At 52.3% G+C, this 23,802-nt stretch overlaps 1 protein-coding gene across 2 annotated transcripts; it reads right to left on the reverse strand.

The window, feature by feature from the left end:
* Positions 1-1,439: 1,439 nt before the first annotated feature.
* PHYHIP (phytanoyl-CoA 2-hydroxylase interacting protein) lies at positions 1,440-22,107 on the reverse strand. 2 transcript variants are annotated; one of them, XM_084614921.1, is made up of 5 exons: positions 21,841-22,107; positions 9,996-10,179; positions 7,797-7,971; positions 6,380-6,497; positions 1,440-5,821 (listed from the first exon to the last, which is right to left on the reverse strand). In XM_084614921.1, exons 2-5 carry the CDS (start codon positions 10,158-10,160, stop codon positions 5,287-5,289), a joined length of 993 nt encoding a protein of 330 aa, XP_084471047.1. In that variant the 5' UTR covers positions 10,161-10,179; positions 21,841-22,107; the 3' UTR covers positions 1,440-5,286. The 2 variants fall into 2 exon arrangements, with proteins under 2 accessions (XP_084471047.1, XP_084471048.1); XM_084614922.1 differs by lacking the exon at positions 21,841-22,107 and adding an exon at positions 21,598-21,756.
* Between the last annotated feature and the right edge of the window lie 1,695 nt (positions 22,108-23,802).

The raw sequence follows: 23,802 nt of genomic DNA on the forward strand, positions 1-23,802 counted from the left end.
TTTTCCTCTGGTTTGCAGGCACTTTGTGCACTGATCCTCAAAGGTACTTAGGCACCTAATTCCCATGAGAGTAAGGTGCCTAAATACCTTTGGAGATCAGGGACTTTGTGCCCAGTTCCAAAAGCAGAACATTAGCCAAACTCTGCAGACCCCATTGCAAAGTGAGTGGCCAGTCTGTGAGCAGCATTCGAGTCACCACAGGGCAGATGGGGAGGAGGGGAATGGACCCAATGGGCTGCAAGATCCTCTCCACCCTTACAGGGAGAAATACTGCAGTCTTCTGTAGTGATAACGCCAAGTAGGGTGGGCCATACTCCACAGTTCTTACTCAGGCAAAGTCAAGCATAGAGTACGGATTGTAGGATTTAGCCTAGTAGAAACTCTTTTATAAAGCTATTGTGCTTGGGGTCATTACTATAGGATACTGTTGTGTTTTTTGTTACTGTAGTATTAATTACTGCTGAGCAGTGATATGCTCTTTGAAATTCTGTAATATTATTTACTGTAGGATAGTGTAGCATTCATTTCTGTTGACCATTGTTTTGTTTTTTAGTACTGTGATATTAAATACTGTTGAGCTGTGTGGTCGGGTCTGTTTCTGTGGAATACTGCAGTATCAATGACTGTGGAATCGTGTAGCAATTCTTGAAAGCAGGGTAGAATTCCTAATTCATCCTGCAGGCTAGTCCTGCTGTGTCATGACCCCATAATGTCATGGCTTAAAGCCAGAGCAAAGTCACCCAAACGTGGCCCTGTTAGTGTCATACGGAGGTTGCTCTGATCTGGCTCACAAGATCATTAATGTCCCCTCAAGACTCCATCCAACTGTGGTGGTAGCAACCACGGTCTATTCCTCCTTAGGTGGTATGTTCCATGGGGGCCTATTTATTCAGGGTCCTATACTGATCCCCATGTTTTGAAGCATCAGCAGGTGGGACAGGGAGAAGCCAATTTGATAGCTCGACACGAGTCTGCTCAGGAAGACCTTCACGACGGAGGACCCCAAAAGGAAACAGGGAAGCCATGTTAGCCACCCCAGGAGCACCCCAGCTGTACAGAGAGGCCTCCATGGGGGAATGCCCAGAGGTTATTGAGCTAGAGGATATCTTGAGGCCAGGCAGGAGGTCAGGTAGCAGAGTTAATTAACAGGTCATGGTTGCTGGGGTGGGGTGGGGACTCTATGTTCACCATTGCAACCTCATCCGTTTTTAAACTTTTCTTCCTTTTGACCGTAGAAGATATTTCAGGCTCCGTTCCATTGGGAGAGCTTCAGCAATGGACCAGCCACTGCAGCCCCACCCCTAAGTTTCCCACTGCCCCACACACAGCCGTATATAGAAGCCCTTTCCTTGAGATTGGATCACCTCCATGGCACACATCCCCCCCCCCCCCACACACACACACCCCGCTGCCCCAAGACGCCAATGCAAGCAGCAGGCTGGGCTGCACACAGGTTGTTAGTTTATTGATACATACTGTCAGCACAGCACAGGTTTGTAAGGGGTTTTCTTTACAGCGTGCATCATACACAGAGCCTGGGAAAGCACCACATCAGGCCAGGGACGGTGCGGCCGCTACCGCACAAGCGCCATGCTGCGGTTCTCAGCCACGGGCGGGGCACAGAGGGCAAAGGGGGATGGAGTCTCTCAGAACCGATGTGGCCTCTTCTGGCTCCCACGCTGATGCTGCGGAAAGGGAAATCTAGCCTGCGTCGTCTTTAAAGGGACAACAAGACGCTCCCAAATAGAGATCCACTCCCCCCTTGTGGACACCCTCCCAGCCAGAGCAACAAGGAGATCCTGACTCTCCCCTCCTGGTCTCATGGGGGCACCTATGTCAGGCTAGAAACAGTCTAAATTCAATCAACCTGCTGCCCCATAGTGTGCGTTACACCAGCCTCGACTCCCTGACTGTCACACGCATCGGCCAATGGGCAACTTACAACCCCCTTACACAACACCTCTGAATTGCACCCACTGATTCAATGAGTTCACAGTCAGCTGTGCCACACACCTCCTCCTCCGATCTCTAGAGAAATTGTCAATCCCACTCACCACCTCCCCCGTCCAGCTGTCTCTAGGAAAGGCCGATTGTCACCAACCCCCTCCTCCTCCTGTCTCCAGGGAAGACTCTCCAGTTATGTCTACACTGCAATAAAAAACCCATGGCACTGGGTCTCAGAGCCCAGGTCAGCTGACTCGGGCTCGGGCTGCAGGGCTACAAATTGCAGTGGAGATGTTCCGGCTCGGGCTGGAGCCCAGGCTCTGAGACCCACCCCGCTCGTCAGCCTGGGTGAGCTCGAATGTTTATATTGCAATTTTATAGCCCCACAGCCTGAGCCCGGCAAGCCTGCGGCAGCTGACCCAACCCAGCCAGAGCTGTGCCATGGATCTTTCATCCCACTGTGGACACACCCTTAGTCACCACCACCCTCCTCCGCCTGTCCCCCAGGAAGGCTGACTATCACACCTACCACTCCCTGCCTGTACCCATCTCCAGGATATTACCTCAATTCCCACGTGGCCATGAGCAATGACACAAAAGTCACTGCCAATCCTGTGGCCTCTGTGGGAGTGATCTATCAACTTTATTGCTTGGAGGCGCTTCCGACGATGCAGCAGCCTTTGGGACCTCTGTGTCAGGATCAGCACGCAGGCCAAAGACCAGCCAGGAAACCGCGCACTACCTCTGCACAAGCCACATCCCAGTGGATGACTGGGGTTTTTCCAGTTGGCATGGCTGGATTTTGCGGTACGAGGGGCAATCAAAAGCTAGTGTAAAAAAAGTCAAGGTCCTTATCGCTTCCCAGCTGCAGCGCTAACAGCCCAACACAGCGAGGGCACACAGCAAACACTGCACAGCTGGATGCTCAAGCACCCCAAATGCCACTAAGAATGAAAACACGACTGTGCTCACCAGAGCCGGGCCTCCCTTCCTGGAGCAATGGCCAGGGCTGGAAATTTCCCTCTCCTTTTAAGGGTGACTGCTTGATAATAAATGCCCTGCTCTGTTTCTCTGGGCAGCCGGGGACATGCCGGGTATAGAATATGACTGCTCACCAGGTGCCTATAGGATCTTTATCTGCTGCTAGTGGCTGGTCTACATGAAATCTGTTTGTGAATCTACTACTTTTGCTGCTCGCAGGGTGACGTGCTCCTTTAACTCACACAGTAGCAGCTCAGGCTTTTAAAGCTGATGGTTCCAAGGTTCAAACCCCCTGCTGGTGAAGGGGATAGCAATCAGAGCTCGGGGACGCTGAACATCTTCCAGCTGTTGGTAGCAGAGTCCTCAGTTCATTTGCTTGGACCTGCTGCTTTGGATGCCCACAAGCTCCTCCGTGGGTCTTATCTGATTTCCAGATGCCGAAAAACCTTTCCAAACAGAACATCCCTGTTGCCTCTGTCCTTCAGGCCCTGGCCTCAAACTGCAGCAGGCTGTGGTGAAAGGGTAGACTCTGCATCTCTCTTCCAACTTAGGAGATGCCCCCACATCCTGTCCTGTCTCGGGGCCAAGGGCAGCTCGCAGGCACGGCTAGAAGGCTGACAGGGGCCTCACGCCACACGTTCGGGCGGACTGGGTGCCAACAGACTCCCCTGGAAAGCTAAAGTTTTCACATAGCACAGAAAGCCCAGCACTATTTATAAAGAGGAGGGAGAGAGGCCCAGCCTTGGGAGGAGGTGGCTGGTGTGGGGAGCAGGGTGGGCCTGGGGCAGGAGCTTAAGGAAGTTCTGCTAGGCTCAGGCTGCCTCAAGTGATGGGCAAGTTAGGTTGAAGCAAGGATGGGGCTCTGCTGTGAATGCCTTGGGATCTAGCCAAGCCTCTTTTCTCCCATCACCTGGAGAAAAACTCAGCCCTCAAGACCCCTCTTGGGGCAACACATCAGCAGCCGTAGCATAGCAGGCAGATCATGCCCGAGGGACATGGTAGTAACAAGGAGACCCAGCACTCTGATCAGCCTGGTTCCATGGTGCCCAGTGGCGGGAGGCCAGGGGAGAGCCATGCTTGGAGGTGGGAGTGGGCAAGGGGGACAAAAGGAAGAGAGGCAGAAATTGCTCCTCACCCCAGAAGCTGGCAGGTCACTCCAGGACCTGACTCAAGTTGCAACCAGGAAGACTGCATTCCTCTCCCCACCAAGCCGGGCGGGGGGGGTGGGGGGGGCTCATGGGCAGGGCTAGGCTCCAGCTGAGACAGGGGAGCAGGTACATTCACGCTGCAGCCACCCCCAGGAATTCCAACACACCCCAGGAGTGCCACGGGGCCTGTCAGGACCTGCAATGGGGCCGCTCGCCCATCCCACAGGGCGCTTAACCAGGTAAATAAAGGCTGTGAAGCAAGAAGCTCCATGACAACCTGGGGCTGAGACAGAGCCGAGATGGAGGGAGCTGAGGGTGGGGTAGCTGTATGCTCTTTCCTGAGCCTGCCAAGCCCCCAGTAACTGAGTCCCCCAACCAGGAGGAAAGAGCAGGCTCTAGTTTCACAGCTGGCCATCTCAGCTAAGGCCCAAACCTGGGCTAGGTGGCTAAGTGCATGCTGGGCTCACAAGCCCCGCCCCGTGCAAATCTATCTCCTGGGTTAGGAGTCTGGCTCCCAGCTGCAGTGTGACAGACCCTTCAGGGCTCCCCAGGTGGGAATCAGGTGGTAGGTGAAGAGCTAGCCCACCTGGGCAAAGTAGGAGTTGACTGAGCACTTAGCAAAGGGCAGGGTTCAGGGGAGTAGCGGAAAGGGAGGGGCTCATTGAATTGACAGGGTGAGGGAGGGCTGAAGGGGCAGACCTAGGAGAAGGGGAGCTCATATCAGAGGTAGAAGAGCTCCGGGTTCCCCTGGTGACAATCTTTCCAAATTAACCCAAAGCTCCTGTTCTTTCCAACTTGAAAATGGCAATGAATGGGCAGCTGGGTTCCGAGGGGGATGGCGCTCACACTCCCCAGTAGGGCAAGTGCAGAAGGGGGCGGGTCTTTCCATCTTGGCGTGAATCAGATTAGCAGCCAGCTCAGGTGTTTCCCTTCCCAAACTGACAGAGGTTTGTCTGCAGGAGTCAACGGAGGCCAAGATCCCATCTGAGTGGTCCTCTCCCACTAGGGCCGGGATCCTGTCAAGTCCATATTTACATTGGACAGCGAGATTGGAAATCCACAGTCCACGCTCACTCCAGCCACAACTCCCATCCCGGTTTCCACCCCGGCCCCATCCCAGACCACGTCCATTGCAGAGAGCCTCAGGTTAGTCCAGTCCTGCCTCATGCATGCCTCCCCACACATGCATCCCCTCCAGCTCCCCCTCAAGTCACTAGCGCCCCACGCTGATATTGCACGTCTTGCAGCTGGGGTCCTTTTTGGCATCAGCAGTGGAGAGGCTCATGAGTTGGTGGCCGCTGATCTCTCCCAGTACACCCACGCTGAGGTCAACGGGCTCGGTGTATATGACCTCCAGGATGATGTCCTGGGCATGGTGATAGACCAGCTCGCCGTCCTCCATGCAGCAGGTCAGGAACTTGTTGCAGGAAATGTCCAGCTGGGGCAGGCGCTCCCGGCAGAAGTGGTCTCCCGGGGAGCCCTTGGGGGCCAGCACCAGGACGACGTAGTGGTAGGCGGTGTACATGCAGTAGAAGTCCGCAAAGTAGAGGTTGGTGTTGGGGCTGAAGAGGCGCTGGGCGGGGATCTGGAAGCGGTAGCGGCCGTAGGGTGAGTCCTGGGGGGGCTGGCCTGTGTTGAACTCGGTGTTGCAGCTGAAGAAGATCCCGTGCAGCATGCCGCTGGTGGGTGAGCCATGGCTCCCGCTGTTGTCCTTCAGGGAGGGCTTCATCATGTTCCCACAATGCATCCTGAGAGGCAGGGGGAGAAAGAGTGAGCCGCAGCCTGTCAGCCCAGTGGAGGGGGTATGGCTCTTGTTCTCCATCTGCCGCACTAGAGACTAGCTGCTCCTCAGGGTTACCCCAGCACGCCCCACTGAAATCCGGGTTCGGATACTATTTGCTGGTGTGCGTAGAACACAAGCTTGTGTTGGGAGACTAGTGGTTAGAGCAGGGGGTGAGACTGGAGTCAGGACTCCGGGGTTCTATTCCCAGCTTCGAGAGTGGGGTGGGGTCTATGGGTTAAAACAGGGGACTAGGCATCAGGACTCCTGGGTTCTATTCCCAGCTCGGGGAGTGTGTTTGAAATCGGTTTTACTTTAGAGCGGGTGCAGATAGGTCTGGGACAGGACAGGGCCAGAGGGGAGACCAGCCTTGCAGTCCCAGCTCTGTGTTCTTTGTGCCCTCTCATTCTAGGTCAGGAAAATATCTCCTGGAGATGATGCTTCTCCCCCCAGGCTCCCTGCATTTGCTAGGCTGGGTGTGTGTTCCAGCCCTGCAAGGGGAGCCTGTGCGGGTAGGGGGTGTTACCTGACGTGCTGGAAATATTCCTTGTGCTGGTTCCTATAGAAGACAGAGAATCTGAGCATCCTGCCCGCAATGAGCTCAGCCTTCTCCTGCAGCTGGGCCAGGTGCTCCTTGGCATAGTCTGCAAGGGGGAGGGAGACATTCGCCATCAGTGCAGCCAGCTCCCCTCCTACCCACCCCTGTGCAACCTGCCAGGCCCCTCCCCGTCCCCTCCAGACAGCTGGCTCCCCCTCTGCACCCATGGCAACCAGACAGCTCCCCCTCCCCATTCCCACCTTTCTGCCTCCCTCGGATGGCTGCAGCGAGCTCCCCCCTCCCCTTGTTTATTCCCTCCCCTGCCTTCACAAACGGTTCCCACCCTTTCCCCTAGCTGGCAGCAGCCAGCTCCCCCTCCCTTTGCTTCCCCCTCAGGGTGCGACTGGCTCCCACACCCTAAGCCTCCCACTCTTCCACTGTTGCTCCACAAGACAGGGCTCACCCCACACCGCTTTCCTGTCAGCCTCTGTTCTGCCCCAGAGTCAGCAGCTCCCACTGCTCTTGGTTTTTTTATATGCCTTTAGCCCAGGACGCTCCCTCCCCTCTTGGGCTGCCCTGCACCCATCCCCCTCTTCTGTCCCCTTTCCCCTCACCCCTTCACCAGAACACCCACAGCCTGCAAATAGGCTCCTGCCCCAGGGGCAGGGGGTCTTTGACTGCACAGGACGCCCCTGCTTAGTAGCACCATTGCCTCGAGGCGCTGAGAGGACCGGGGATTGTTGGGGAACAGAGCGCTCCCTGGGAGGGGACGGGGGACGGGCAGGGGCACACACAAAGCCTCCCTCTGTTGACTGTCACTATGGAATTGGGGTGGGGGGTCAGTGGAAAGGCTGTGGGGGGCTCCAACCTGTGTGAGAGCAGAGCAGGGGAGCAACAGTTCCCCCCTCTGCCCCCACCCCAGCTAATGCAGAAGAAAGGAAATCTACTTGTGGGCACCGTGCTGGTGGCAGCTGGTCTGTGCCAGCCCCCTCAGACTTGGCAGCAGGCCCATTAGGGAGCAGTCGCTGGCTAAGAAAAATGGCTACACAAAGAGGCTGGAGCCCCATGGGGGCAACCCATGGACAGCTCAGTTCTTGTTTAATATTCAAGTAGCGTGAACCACTCCCACCCCCCCAGCCCCACCAGGGCTCGCACAAGCAGCATGAACTCCCCAGACCTTGCATAAGCGGTATAACATGACAGAGTGTTTTTCTCCCCAGGGCAGATCCAACGTGGGTCCACAGTGAACTCAGCTCTGAGAACCAATGCCCCTCTGTGGTGCAGCAGGCTGGAGATTCCCTCCCGAGGATGGGCCAGAGGGGCTCATCACAGTCTGAGCCAGCTGGGCACGGACCATGTGGCTGAGGTGCCGCTACCAGCTATTGCACATGCAGGGCACACTCACCCCCCGTGCAGAACTCCACGGTCTCGCTCCAGCCGGACACCAGGTACTCCCCATCACTCTGCTTCACCGCTGTCTGCACGGCCACGCTGTACTCTGTCCTGGGGCTCAGGAACCAGTGGCCCCTCACAGTCATGGGCAGTGGGACTGCCTTGGCGACCAGCTTGGTGGGCACATCCTGTTCAAGGGCAAGAGCCATGCAAAAATAAACCAGGCTTGGGATCGAAGCAGTGTAGCTAGTGATCCCCTCCGCACCACAAAGCCTCCTCCCACAAGGAGCATGACACCCAGGCCCTGGGAAATACAGCACCCATCCAGGAATAGCCTCAGAGCATTGCACAAGGCTGATCTGGCAAGACCCTTCAGCAGCTTGGCTAAACTGGAAGTACATGCTTGTAAAAGAGCCCGTGCCTGCCCATGAGGAACAGAGAGGCAGGTCATGGAGACCTTGGGAACACCCTTCTTAAAAACAATCCTAGTCTATTACAATGACAACAGCCATGGCTCCACAATCTGCTGTACAGTAAGCTGCATGACCTACTGGCGTGGAAAACTGTCTGGTATATTGCTGCAGTGGCCACTACTCTAAAACAACTGTCACTATTAATATGTTGCTCTTAAATAGCATAGACTGACCGAGAATGCTGTCGAATTCACTATAATAGAATACCACTGCTGCCTAGCATCACCCTCGCACTGGTTACTGTAGTACACTGCAGAGGAGCACTGTTACTAATATCTGTTACTGTAGTATTTGTTGCCATAGTATCTACTGAAGTGGAATACTGTCATATCTGTTACTGCAAAGTATTCTAATATTCATTAGCATGGTATTAATATCTGTGGAATACTCTGGTGCTTGTTATTGCAGAATAATTTATTACCATGGTATTTACTGTTGTTGTACCTGTTACTGCAGAATATGTAGTATCTATTGACTCATTGCAGTGGAATATTGCAGTACTTGATATTGCAGAACATTGTTGTCATTATTGCCATAGCATTGGTCACTGTGGAATACTGTAGTACGTGTTACTGCAGAATGCTGCGGTATCCATTAACATAGTATTCCGTCCTATGGAACACTCATTCTTTTTCTGTTTGAGCAATGTCTGAGATGGTGCCTTCTGTGTTGCACCACTCAGGTGCCAATATACCTCCCACCCCACCCGGCCAGAGTTGTGCCCAACCCCTCCTGCACACGAGATGGGCAAAGAAATCTCACAGAGCCCTGGAAACAGCCAAACAAGCTCTGAGGTGTCCTGAAAACCTTTGTTTTAAGGAATAAATTGCCGTGTCAGTAGGCCACAAAAGCATCAGTGCAGCGCAGTGCTGTTTCTGTGGCAACGGCAAATGCTGAAGAGTCAGGAGACGTGGGGGAAAAAGATGCTTATTACTGGGGAGGGGAAAAAAATAATGTTTAACATTAAATAGCATCACCATGGTAACCATCCTGCTAAAAGGATCCTGAATTAGTGACTCTGTTCCAGAGGGAGAAGGAAGAGTGAGTTATTCACTCCACATCTCCTCTGCTTCTGCATTGGAGGGTAGGTTTAGCACTCTTCTCCATGCTGATTTGGGGGGTACAGCTACTTCCTCACCCATCCCCACCCTGGTTCACGGGAACAGGCCCCAAGTCTCCCAGGGCTCTGGTCCCCTGGTATCAACTCTCCTAGGCAAAACTTTTTAACTTCACAGTAGAGTTGGGTGGGGAAAGGAGGTTCTTTTTCCATTAAAGCCTGGCTCAGGCATTTCGGGCTGGTGACACTAGTGGGCTGAGAGTCCGAGGGGCTGAGATCCAAATCCTCCTCCCACTGAAGGATTTTGACATCAGTGGGACCTGGATTTGAACCTGACTCTTCTAGTTACCCACAGCAGCAGGCACAGTGCCCCCCCACATGTTGTCCCCACCCATGAACCCAGTCCCTACCCCGAAGGGACTCCTTCCATGCTCCATAGGACATGCACTCCTTGGGTCCTCCACTGAAGCTGCCAGCAAAGGGACCCAGTATGGAGGCATCTGGGATGCAGATACACAGCTGGAGGAAGAGATGGCAGCTGATGGGTTACACGGGGAGTGACTCAGCGCTGGGCTGAGTACTCGGAGAACAATCGTTGGCTGAGGGTGGCCACAAGCATCCAGTCGCTGACCACATTTTTCCCTACCCCCACCCCCACTGGGCCGCCCCACCCCTTGCTCACCCTGTGTTTGAATTTGTTGGAGTTCTTGTTCTCCTTCTTGTTGAGGTCGATGAAGTAGTGGGTGACTCGCTCCAGGTCTCCCCCGTCCATGGCCCAGGAGATCCGGAACGAGTCACATGTGATGTTGTTGATCTCGATGCTGCGGGGGGTGGAGAGCAGCTCCATGGTCCAACCCGCCTGGCTCCTATGGCACAATGAGGGGATCAGTACGGTGACGGGAAACCAAGGGGTAGAGGCCATAAAATCAATTGGCCTCATGACCAGATCCAGAGCCCATTAGAGTCAATGGACAGACTTCCCTTCACCAGAGTGGGTTTAGCCTCCAGCCCACAGCCTGGCCCCAGGGCAGAACCCCCTGACCCAGCATGGGACTCCATTGCAGCTTCCCATCCCCGATGTGAGAATCTGGGGGGTGCTCTGAGGCAGCCCCTCTGCCAGCACTGGAGAGAGAGTACTCCATGGAGGTGTATGTTTACACAGCTATCTGGATGCACACGCAGCTTCTGTGGGCACAACTCTGCCGATGGGGAGTGAAAATGCTGGCCCTAAATGAAGGGGGGGGGGGGGTGAGGCGGAAGAGCTGTGACTTGGGAGGCATGGGAGCTTGCATGGCTAGGAGGCCAACCTGGGAATGGCTGAGCACGGCCCAGCTGTAGAGGAAGGCTGACCTTGTTGTTAATGCACTGGCCCAGGACTTGGGAGGAACTGGATTCCATTTCTGGACTCCCTCAGCGCTTTGCATGTGTTGCTTACTGTCCGATTTCCAAAGAGACTGTGCTGTGTGTCCACCCTCGATAGGCACCAGACTGGCAGCACACGCTGTGTTGAGCGCTATGGAAAAATCTGGCCCCCGCTGTGGGTGGTGAGCCCTTGAAAAACTGACCCCTCACCGCTCTGTGCTTAAATTCCCTTACTGTAAAAGGGGGCCACTGACACTTCCTTGGCGGGCCTCATCTGTCTAAAGTGTGAGCTCTTTGGGGCAAGGGCTGTCTCTGATCCTGTGGCCGTGCAGGGCCCAGCATGATGGGCAATGATCTCGGTTGGAGCTACTGGAATACAAATAATAACACAGAGAATAGCCCTTCCCAAAGAGCGGCAACTCAGGCAGCGATTCCCCAGCTTCTGTCATTCTCTCGCTTCGTTTCCCCATGTATGTGCCCCTCTCATCGGAGCCCTAATTAATTCCATCTGAATCCATGGCGCCAGCTGAAGAGCGGGTGTCAGCCCACACGGAGGTTTGACAAAGCAGCCGGCACCTTGCAGGTGTTGGTGCCAGCAAGTACATCGCAAGCCTTGAACGGGACAGATTCAGAGCAGATGGTGCTGGGGAGGGAAGGGGCTCTGGGCCAACAGACGCAAAAGGAGGAGGGATTTGAGGGGTTTTTTTTGTTTTGGAAGGAAAAGAATTGCAGGCAGGGAGGGGTTGGAGGCTGTGCATGCCAGGAGCTAGAGAAGATGTGAGAATGCCAAGAGGGGGATCGGTGTGGTATCTGGGTAACCCCCAGTTTTAACATCCTGGCCTTTGTCATTTCAGGCACTGCTTCCCACTGTGCTTAAAGCAGGTTGATTGCTGTTGTTGTACAGGGGGCAGGGTGCAATGGCAGATGGCCATATGCTGCAGTTACAGGGGAAGTGGGGGTTCCTTGCACATGCACGCAGCGTGTTGTGCATGGATCAGGCCAGGGAAAGTAAACAGCGTATGCGGGGCATGCAAGGTGCATGTATGTGCAAAGAATGCAGATACTGTCGAGGAAGGTGTGTTTTGGTTGTGTAGGTGGTATGTTTGGAACATGTGCGTACAAAGTACAGGTGGTGTGTGAGCAGAGGTAGCGGGCTCCCCTGTCACGTGCGCGTGTGTGTGTAGTAGGCAGGACCCATGGGTACATGTGGCATGGGTGTAATGTGTGTGCGCTCACGCAGCGTAAGTGTGTGCTCTATGTGTAAAAAGGGCACCTGGTGAATTGGAGGTTCGCTCTGGCTACAAGCCCTGCACGAGGTGGGTTCTGCTAGTATTACTAGCTACTGATGGCCGCCAAAAGGCAGCTTTGGGGTGTACGTGGAACCTGAGTGGTGCATGGGCAGAATTTCACCCGGCATTCAGCATGCGTGCAAACAGATTTCCCAAATGCACTCAGCCCCCAGCAGCCCCCATGGTGACCCTGGGAGCCCCGTGTTCAGAAAAGCCCAGCACCCAGCATCTGCTCAGCACTATGAGCTCTGGGCCAACGTGTGGTGTCTGGAGTGGTTGCATGACATTATTTCTTCCACGCCTCTTTCATTTGCAGTGTACCCAAGTCTGTGACCTTCATGGATGCCAGCAGCTTTGATGTAGGGATTATTTAAGAAGCAAAAGGCAAGACAGCCTAGGGCTGGGCAGAAGCTGACGTTCCTTGTAGCATTATGAGGCCTGAGAGGAGTTTTTTCCATAAGGAGGAACTAGGCATGAGACTCTAAGCTCACACACAGAGGTATAAATCAGGAGAGATTTCACTTCCACCCGCTTGGCACAGATGGTGGTGGTGGGGAGATGTGACTTGGGGAGGCATGGGTGCTCTTCCCCTGCAGCACTCCCTGGGCCGAGGGGAAGGTGCCCTGTCAAGAAGCAACCCTTATAATCTAGGTGTTTCTCTTTAAAGGGATGGCACTATATTTGCTTAATGTGGGGAGGGAAGGGGGGGGCGGAAGAAAAACAACAACATAGGACTTAGATTTGGGGAAATGTATAATTACATGTAAATGTTCTCCCGCACCAGCTGTTTGTGCTACAGGGAAAGCTGCTTTTATGCCCAAGGCCCAGCCAGCACTGAGGCCTCTGGGCTTGATTCTGGACTCTACCCTGCCACTGATTTGTTGTTTGATCTTAGGCAAGTCACTTCCCCATCCATTGCCCATTGATATTTGTAAAGTGCTTTGAGATTGATTCTCAGATGAAAGGGGACAGAGGTATTATTGGCTGAGGTCGGGCACGCTGAGTTGGCCCTGGTGAGTTTTGCATTCACTTCATGTTGCTCTGGCTCCTTTGGAAACAACTGTGCAATCAGTTTCAAAGGGTGAGGCTTTTATCTGGAGAGAACAGGTCTGATCGCCTGTGCTCCCATGGGGAGGGGCACTGGGTGAATCACGAGCAGCTAAAAGGCCTAATTCACCTTCCCTTTGCTCTTAGTGCCTGTGGCTGAGCCCTCCCCAGCTAAGGAGGCTGGGGCCTGGTCAGTGCTTGGGTGGGAGAGCTGCTGAGTGAACAAAAGTGGTGCTGGCAAGTCGACATAGGATGTTTGGAGTCAGTATTGAAAAGCTGCTTTCCGATGAGAAGTAAAATCAAGCTCTAACTAAGCTGCTGTGGCCATTAAAGATCCCTTGGTGTTTCTTCCATTAGCAAGGCCAGCATCTACTCTCCCAGGGATGCTACACGGCCTTTAGAAGGACGGATTTGCAAATGTTTCTCTTTTCTCTTCCCCGCCCCGCTCCATCTCTCCCCTCCGCCCACCCCCTGCTCTCTCACACGGGCACCAGCTCCTGCAGCAGGATCACAGTTTGTTTCGTGTCAAATTTCCCTAATCGTCTTTCTTCTCTTCCCCCCCTGCCGTGGTGGCTCCTTTGTGTTTGGGAAGCAGGTGCTTTTATTTATAGCTGCCACATGAACAGCCCACACCTTCACGTTTTGTTGCCATTTCTCAGAATTCAGTGCATCAGAATTTAACCCTGCGATGACTCAATATATCCAACCACAGGGAGCATAGTTGTTGTGCAGCACCAGGCACTAGCTGGGGGGGGAGGCTGTTACCTGGGTGACGCACTTTTTAGAGAGTCAGTGTCACAGTTAACAAGGACCTGAGGGGGGCCACTTGAACTCTTTTTTAATATGAGGGGGAGAGGAGATGAATCCAGGCATCAGCTTAGCAACCCTACAGTAATAACCAACTAGTGTCAAAGCAACTCGAGAATAACAATCAACCCGTGCGCACATCTCATAAGCAACCCTACAATAATGATCAGCTGGTATGTAAGGCAACTTGAGAATAAGAACCAACCAGTGCGCACAGCACTTCTGAAGACCCCTACAACGACAACCAACCAGCATGCACATCTCATGAGCAACCCGACAATAACAACTGAGTGTGCACAGCACTTGTGAAGAGCCCTACAGTAACAACCAACCAGAGTGCACAGCCCAAGAGCAAATCTACAGTAACAACCAACCAACATACACCACACACGTGAGCAACCCTACAATAATAACCTGCCAGTTTGCAGAGCCCTGGTGAGCAGCCCCAGTGTGGGCCTGCGCTAACACCAAACCATCATGCACATGGGCGGGAGCAATCGGGCGACAGGAGTGGCAGCCTGAGCACTCCCAGCTACCTTTGAGACACCACTGACTTCCTGAGGAAACTTCAATCCATTGGTGATCTTCCTGATAACACCATCCTGGCCACTATGGATGTAGAAGCCCTCTACACCAACATTCCACACAAAGATGGACTACAAGCCGTCAAGAACACTATCCCCGATAATGTCACGGCTAACCTGGTGGCTGAACTTTGTGACTTTGTCCTTACCCATAACTAGTTTACATTTGGGGACAATGTATACCTTCAGATCAGCGGCACTGCTATGTGGCATAGCCCCACAGTATGCCAACATTTTTATGGCTGATTTAGAACAACGCTTCCTCAGCTCTCGTCCCCTAACGCCCCTACTCTACTTGCGCTATATTGATGACATCTTCATCATCTGGACCCATGGAAAAGAAGCCCTTGAGGAATTCCACCATGATTTCAACAATTTCCATCCCACCACCAACCTCAGCCTGGTCCAGTCCACACAAGAGATCCACTTCCTGGACACTACAGTGCTAATAAACAATGGTCACATAAACACCACCCTATACCGGAAACCTACTGACCGCTATTCCTACCTACATGCCTCCAGCTTTCACCCTGACCACACCACACGATCCATCGTCTACAGCCAAGCTCTGCGATACAACCGCATTTGCTCCAACCCCTCAGACAGAGACAAACACCTACAAGATCTCTATCAAGCTTTCTTACAATACCCACCTGCGGAAGTGAAGAAACAGATAGATAGAGCCAGAAGAGTTCCCAGAAGTCACCTACTACAGGACAGGCCTAATAAAGAAAATAACAGAACGCCATTAGCCGTCACCTTCAGCCCCCAACTAAAACCCCTCCAACGTATTATTAAGGATCTACAACCTATCCTGAAGGATGACCCAACACTCTCACAAATCTTGGGAGACAGGCCAGTCCTTGCCTACAGACAGCCCCGCAACCTAAAGCAAATACTCACCAACAACCACATACCACACAACAGAACCACTAGCCCAGGAACCTATCCTTGCAACAAAGCCCGTTGCCAACTGTGCCCACGTATCTATTCAGGGGACACCATCACAGGGCCTAATAACATCAGCCACACTATCAGAGGCTCATTCACCTGCACATCCACCAATGTGATATATGCCATCATGTGCCAGCAATGCCCCTCTGCCGTGTACATTGGTCAAACTGGACAGTCTCTACGTAAAAGAATAAATGGACACAAATCAGATGTCAAGAATTATAACATTCATAAACCAGTCGGAGAACACTTCAATCTCTCTGGTCACGCAATCATCGACATGAAGGTCACTATCTTACAACAAAAAAACTTCAAATCCAGACTCCAGCGAGAAACTGCTGAATTGGAATTCATTTGCAAATTGGATACTATTAATTTAGGCTTAAATAGAGACTGGGAGTGGCTAAGTCATTATGCAAGGTAGCCTATTTCCCTTTGCTTTTTCCTAACCCCCCCCCCCACTCCCCAGACGTTCTGGTTAAACTTGGATTTAAACTTGGAGAGTGGTCAGTTTGGATGAGCTATTGCCAGCAGGAGAGTGAGTTTATGTGTGTGTGTGTTCCCCCGGGGGAAGGGGGGGGGAGAAAGCCTGGATCTGTGCTGGAAATGACCCACCTTGATTACCATGCACATTGTAGGGAGAGTAGTCACTTTGGATGAGCTATTACCAGCAGGAGAGTGAGTTTGTGTGTGTATGGAGGTGGGAGGGTGAGAGAACCTGGATTTGTGCAGGAAATGGCCCACCTTGATTATCATACACATTGTGAAGAGAGTGGTCACTTTTGATGGGCTATTACCAGCAGGAGAGTGAGTTTGTGGGGGGGGGGGGGGGCGGAGGGTGAGAAAACCTGGATTTGTGCTGGAAATGGCCCAACTTGATGATCACTTTAGATAAGCTATTATCAGCAGGACAGTGGTGTGGGAGGGGGTATTGTTTCATGGTCTCTGTGTGTATATAATGTCTACTGCAGTTTCCACGGTATGCATCCGATGAAGTGAGCTGTAGCTCAAGAAAGCTCATGCTCAAATAAATTGGTTAGTCTCTAAGGTGCCACAAGTACTCCTTTTCTTTTTGCAAAGACAGACTAACACGGCTGTTACTCTGAACACTGTGGACATGGTGCTGCTAACGACTGAATGGGAGATAATCCCCAACCCCAAATCTCTATTGGCTGGATTCTCCTGCCAACCACCCTGGTACGGGCAGAAAGCTCTGAAAGCCACAGCTCTACACGGGTGGGGGCCCACCCAGCGTGAAGCACCTGCTGATAAATAGCCAGCGGCTGCTGCTGGTCTCAGCTGTGCTGTTTGCTCAGAGACCGATCCTTGGGGATCCGGCCAGGCCATTAACGCTGTCCTTTAAATCAGCTGCAGTCCAACCTGCCAGCAGGCTGCCTGGTTTAAAGAACAGAACTGTGTCTTGTGACTGTGGCTGAGGGCCTGATGCAAGGTTCCAGGGAGCAATTCATTGGCACCCTTCCAGCCCCGCTCAGCTTCAGCGTGGGTCCCATTCGCTCAGCACCCCCAGACATTACCAGTATTTTTCCTTTCTCTATTGACGCTTTTTTCTCCCTTCTCTCCAGTGAATTTAGCTCTGGTGAAATGTGCTGGGCTGGCCACACTGGGGAGGAGCAAGGCCCTCTGGCTCCAGGTCTGATGCCAATGGCTCTCTGGAGCAAGAGGGGAGTCCAGCCTCCATGCCGCATTCTGTCTTCGGCCTCCCTGCTGAGGCTGCTGGCAAATGAAGGGGAGGTAGTTGTGGTGGACAGTGGGTTTGTAATAGCCACCGCTGTCCACCGAGAACTCTGTACAAATTCACAGATCCAGTGCACTGATGCCATTTTCCTCCAGCACCTCCTGCTAGGAGAGGCTTATCTCTCTGCAGCATGATACCGTCCAAGGAGAGGAGGTTCTTTGTGCAAGCTCAGCACTTCCTGATGATCAAGTTTGGCTTCGAAGCAGCTGCATCAGGTAGGCTAAAAGCTCAGCCCTTTGGCTCCGTCTGGTTCAGGGTGGCAGAGGATGCAGGAGGAAGAACTTGGGGAGAAATTGCTCCAGAGTGATATTTCTCAGCCTGGCTGTTCTTTCCTCTGGTATCTGGAGGGAGGGGGGCAAAGGCATGGCAGCCAGAAGCGAGGGGTGAAGGAAAGATAAAACTTTGTGGCCCCTTGGTGTGGCTGCTTCTGTTCCCTACACAACCTGTTCTTAGGGGGAAAGCACTGCCAGGAATCCAAACAGAGCGGGAGGGAGGCTGGGTTAGGCTTGGAGCCTGGAGCTCAGGAGCAGATGGAGAGAAAGAGAGCAGGAGGTGGTTGGGACAAAGGAGGGAGGGGGGTCTGGGAACAGACCCTGGACTCCCCCATGTGCCCTGTTGATGCACTTGGGCGGAGCTTGGCCAATGCACCTCACAGAGCTCAGAGCTGACCAGGCCCCTGCCCCACAGCACTTACAGCCCAATAATGGGTGGACAGGGAGGCTGGCTGGATGAATGAGCTGAAGTGAAATGTGCCTCTCCAACCGCCATGCAGGGAGGCCGTCAGCACACGGTTAACCTAGAGACCCATCTCAGTACCGAGCGGGGCTTAGCAAAGCATAAAATACTGTCAGGAGCAAGTGCTTGCTGCTCTGCTTTTGAAAATGCTCCACAGGGATCTGGATGCCCTGAAGCCCCAAGTGCCATTGGAAGCCACTCAGCCAGCATTTCCAGTACGGGTCCTGACCTGCACTGAATGTACAAGCAGCTCTCACTGCGGAGCATGGGAGTGCACAGCTAGGGCCATGGGGCTAGTGAGCAGTGTGATTCCTGTGTACCCCTGAGCAGGGTCATCCCTGGGTTCCCCAGCAGTAACACAGCACAGTCCAGAGGTCCAGTGAGGAACCCTGATGTGGTGCATAGAGAGAAGCTATGCTTTTGGAAGGGGAAAGATACACAGGTCTCATCATGCATGGGGTGCCACCAAACAAAGTCTAATCTGCAGCCCTGCGGTCAAATTTGGTGCAATGTGTACATGTGTTTTTATTACGCAGACCTTGGCAACGGGGATCAACGAGGGGATTTGGATGGCCAGATCAGATCCGTCTCTGGCAGCAACTGGCATAATGTTCCAATCCATTGTTAGCGCCAATTAATAAGTAGCGTTTGAAGAATGCATAGCAGGCTGTTTGGCTCGTCTGATGCACATGGGCTCATGCAAAGTTAGTCATAAACGCATGCAGATCTCCCACGCGGGCAGAGGCGTGAAGGCATGCGTGGCGATCCGCAGAGAGAGGGAGAGAGGAAAAGGTGCGTGTGAAGAAGGAGAGATTCCTACAGGAGCATGCTCAGATACAGAGAAGTGAGCACAAAGAGAGAACATGCCTGGCAGTGCACTGACATGAAGACATACAGAGAGACAGCCACATCAGACATGCATGCAAAGCTATTGTTTAGCTTGTGTATGCACAAGTAGACAGAGACGCATACATGTATGGCAAAGCACATATATGAACAGCGACAGGCATATGCAGATAAACACAGGTGCAAGTAATTGCTTGGTCTCTGTTACTGGAAAGTATATGCAGGTATGTACAGGGGAAAAGGTACATACACAAATGGGGATGCACATGCATGAACAGTGATAAAGAGACCCCTGCCCAGAGCGACATACCCAACTGGGTGTGTAGCTGTCACAGAAAAAGAGCTGTACACATGCATGTATATAGCAAGGCACGAGTGAATAGCACTACATATCTATGTCCAATAATGGAGAGGAAAACACACATACTCAGGGAGATGCTGGTACACACGTGGGAAGCTATTGCCTTGCTTCTGTGTATGCAGACATGCATGGGGATGCACACACAGGACTGGGGCAAATGGAAGCACACACATGTTGAGTGATCACCTTATCCTTGTACATGGTCAAAGAGAGGTGCCAATGTGCATGTACAAAAAGACATACAGGCACATACAGAAATGGAGACACATACATATGCACACCTGTGTAGCTCTCACTTTATTTCCCTGCACGCTCAGAGGCAGGCACATGTCGGAGGTGCCCATGCAGGCAGAGAGAGAGCCCAAGGAATGCACAGATGCAGCTGTCACTCCTTCTCTGTGCATGTTCAGAGAAAGAAATATACAAAGACACACTCACGCAGAGACACTCACACAGGCTCAGAGGAACGAGTTACCTACACTATGCAGAGGCAGAGGAAGACCTGGACTGGGACATAAACAGAGATGTGCACACGTGTATGCACACACTCATGTAATTGTGCACGCCCATTTCACACACACACACCCCACCCCGCCATTAAAGAGTGCTCCATTCCAACCTCTGATTCGTAAATTAAAAGCCACTTGACTAAAGGGGAACGAGGAGCCTTGGCCAGTACTCAAGGGAGATAGCTCCCACGCTTATAGCCCAGATCCAAAGCAGGGTATGGAGACAGCCAGGGAAGAGCAGAATGTGTGTGGGAGGCGCTGGTCTCCTCAGGGACTGATGCAGAAAAGCCTAGCAGCCTACCTCTGATGTGAATGCCACTTCAAAAGAAGGGACGTGGGAAGCAAACCCAGCCTGTCCCAAACCCCTGCCTCATGATGGGGACAATTCTGACCTCCTTGGCTTGTTCCCCTGCTTCTCTGCCCCTTTAAACTCCAGTCCCTCTCCCCACATCGACCACCCACACGGTCTCCTTCCAGCCCTCTCACCCTCTCTCAGAACAGCAAGTTCCATTTTCACCTGTCTGAGCCAAACCAGGGAGATGGAGCAGGAGGCTGTTGGAAGAGATGGGCTCCCTGCTGTTCAACAGATTGGCTGGGTGACCTAGGGTTTCTACTGGCTGCCTACAGGAAAGCAATGGCTCCCTATGTCCCCTAGGCTGTAGCAGGCAGAGTAATTCCCCGAGCAGAGCCTGTCAGCAACTAGAGAACCTGAGCTGTAGGGAGCCAAGGTCACCAAAGGCAGCATGTTACTGAACCTCAGAGATGAGTGCAGGCAGTATGAGGGTGCAGCTCATAACCTCCCACTCGCATGCAACCCCTCCCTCCTCACAGCCCTTCCACCCCCATGCAGACATACTCACCTGCATGTCCACCTACACACGCACACACACCCCACTGCCTGTGCACAAGCACATACATATGATCCATACATACCCACTCACAAGCAGGTACACACAAGGAGATGCACACCCATTCACAGCCACTCAAACACCTGAGTATACACACACACACACACACACACACGCCTACGGAAACATACATAACGACAGGCATACAAATACAAACACACCAATTCACATTAGTGCGCACAGCCACATACATACACCCACATTTCTAACTGTATATGCACAAGTACAGTCACACAAACACACATGTACGCATACATACAAACCCACTCAGCCACATATATTCACAACCACCCATCCGCAAGCACATACATATTATGCATCCGTGCACACACTCACAACCACACACATGTATCCGCTCATATCGCAATCAACGCATCCGCTCACAGCCGTGTACACATAAGTACATATACACCTGCTCACAATTACCCATAAACATATATACATACAACACATCCCTATACATACATACCATACATACCTCCACATGCATGTCCATACATGCAAACACAGAGAAAACCATGCACATGCATGAATCAAACTCATGCATAGACGTCCATTAGCATACATACAGACACACCCTGCACCCATATACTTGCACACACACTATACAACCATGCACATACAGTACATACACACCCATTCACAGGTACTCCATACTCACATATATCATGCAAGCACACCCACTCACTCACAGACACCCATTAACACATATATATGTACACCCCCCACACACACATACATCTGTTTACACACGCACACAGACACACCAATCTGGTCTCTGGTGGCAGCTCTTTTTAAGAGCATGGGATTTTAGGCTGTCAGAGCTGCATGGCACATTAGCCCCCATTCATGGAAACCCAGGTAAAGTTCTCCGATCTTCCCCATTCTGATCAGCTGTGTCGTGAAGAAAGGAGAAGGTCGTTTCCTTGGGGACAGTGAAAAGCAACGTGACAGGTACAGCTGTCTTCTCAAGCCCTTGGAACAGATTCCAGGGCTTGGAGAGATTGACAGATGGGGCCCTTGCCTGGGCTGCTTAACCTCCCTTCCCCTGCTGTACTGTCTTATTATATGGGGGCTTTTCCTGCCTCAGGGCTTCTGAAACACCATCCTCTCTATTATCACTTACCTAGTGCCTCCTTTCCTCCATGCGCTTCACCAGACTTGACCGATTAATCCCTGGGAGGGAGGGATTTCTTGCTCCCATTTAACAGATGAGGAAACAGAAACATAAGTGACTTGCCCAAGGCCACACAGTGAGTCAGTGTCACAGCCAGGCTCAGCACTCCTCAGTTCATGGCATCTGGTCTGGTGCTCAGAACCACACACACACACACACCCCATCTCCGAGTACAAGGTAAAAGTGCCTTACCTCTCTCCACAGGGAACCTCTGACGCAAAGAAGTTAGTGTGGCTGCCTTGTGTATTAAATGTGTGTCAGACACACAGCTGGGGTGAGGTTTCTGGTTCACAAAAACTTGGCTGCAAAAGCAGTCTCTCCAGCTAGGTGCTGCTGCTTCCCATGCAGTCCCCTGCCTCCTTCTGGGATGATGCTCCTCCTCTGCCTCCGGCTGCTATCGCTGCTACCCAGATTCTTGCAAGCGCTAGGAAACAGCAGACACCCTAAAGAAGAGGAGGAAAAAAAAATCAAAGCAGCATGGAGGAGAAAAAAAAATACAGCCCTTCTCCACCAATCAGGTCTCAGGCTGCAAAGCATCAGGTGATGAGCAGCCACGTTCCCTGCCTAGCTTCCCCAAGCTGCATCCTCTGCTGTGCAGGGATAGCAATGTGAAATTACAGAGGCTTTTCCTGTGGTGGAGGGTGGGGAGTCGCAGGATCTGGGGCAGGATTTGGGGCAGAGAGGGGAATTCGGCCTCAGGATGGGTGCAGAAGTGTGACGTACTGCACGCATGGTACCAAAAATGGGGAGAAATTGGTGGTCACTAAGCAACGCTAAAATCTTATCTGAAACTTCAGAAGAATGGGCCAGACTCAGCCACTGGTTTGACAGGAGTTGCAGCAGTGATGTATTTGAGTAGCTTTAGGCACCATGCTTGCATTTATACAGCAAGCCCTGACACTATTCACACCTGGATGCTTACTGGGTAACTGGGAATTGTTAACTTTGTTGGATTCTCAACCTTATTCAATGTCAAAATTTTTCACAATCCCCTTATATTTACTATAAAAGTAAGAATAAGAAATGTATTGGTGATAATATAAGCCCATATAATTTATTTGTGTGAGTGTTTTGAGAGGTTGGCATAGCATACTTGCCCTTGAAGGGGAAGGTTTTGTGAGGAGTGGAGAAGCGAAATTTTCTTTGCTTTAGAACTGTAGTAAAATTTTCAGTGCTTCATGACCCCTCTGGCTGCCTTTCATCACACACACACACTGTCCACACCCCACTGTGGGGTTGCAAACCCCCATTTGAGAAGCGCTATCCTTGTGGACAGAGTAGGGTAATTGTCAGGATTCCTGGGTTCTGTTCTCAGTTCTGGGAGGGGGGTGTTCGATTCATAGAGTTTAAGGCCAGAAGGGACCATGAGATTATCTAAACTGCCCTCCTGTAGATCACAGTTTCACCATGATGCCGGTATGGAGCTCAATGTGTTGTGTTTGGCTAAGCCATCTCTTCCAGAAATGCAGCCAGGCTTATGTGAGTTCCTCAGCCAGAAGGCCCCTCAACATCCTGCCAGGGCTCCTCCTGGTGCAGGGAGTACAGTAAAACTTGCAGAGGAATCGCAGGGAGCGGAGGTGGGCCATGGACGCTGGACTTTCCCTGCCCACATGGTGGAACAGTTTCACATTCTCAGTGGAAAAACCGGACGGTCAAGTGAAGGGATTTCAGGCTGAATAGAAGTCTCTCCATTCTCTTCCCCTATCCCACAGCTGCCCCATCGTGTCACAGAACAGCATCCCCTGGGCTGCAGCTGGGACCCGCTCAGTTGCACATTGAGTAGAGGTAACCGAGGTGCTGGTAATTACATCATCCATCTAGCTGTCAGCAATCCAAGGGCAGTCGGGATGCTGCCACAGCTGCCCGGCAGAACCCCTAATGATGTCTCTCTGTCACTGTCCCCTCTGTCACAGTCACAGCCTGGCGGAACTTGCAGCGCTGTCAAAGGATAGTTCACCTGCCCTAGCCTTGGGCTTCCCTCAGCCCTAGGCTCATTGCCAGGGAAGCAGAATGGGGGCAGGGAGAGAGCAGGTGTGAGGGGTACATGTGAATGGTCATCTCAGTGAGTGTTTGTGTGAATGTCCATGTGTGTGAGTATCCATGTGTGTGAGTATTTGCATATGTGTGCAACTGCTTACGAGTGTACATTGATTT

The sequence above is a fragment of the Lepidochelys olivacea genome (assembly GCF_965140295.1).
Source record: "Lepidochelys olivacea isolate rLepOli2 genome assembly, chromosome: 26".
Lineage (NCBI taxonomy): Eukaryota > Metazoa > Chordata > Testudines > Cheloniidae > Lepidochelys > Lepidochelys olivacea.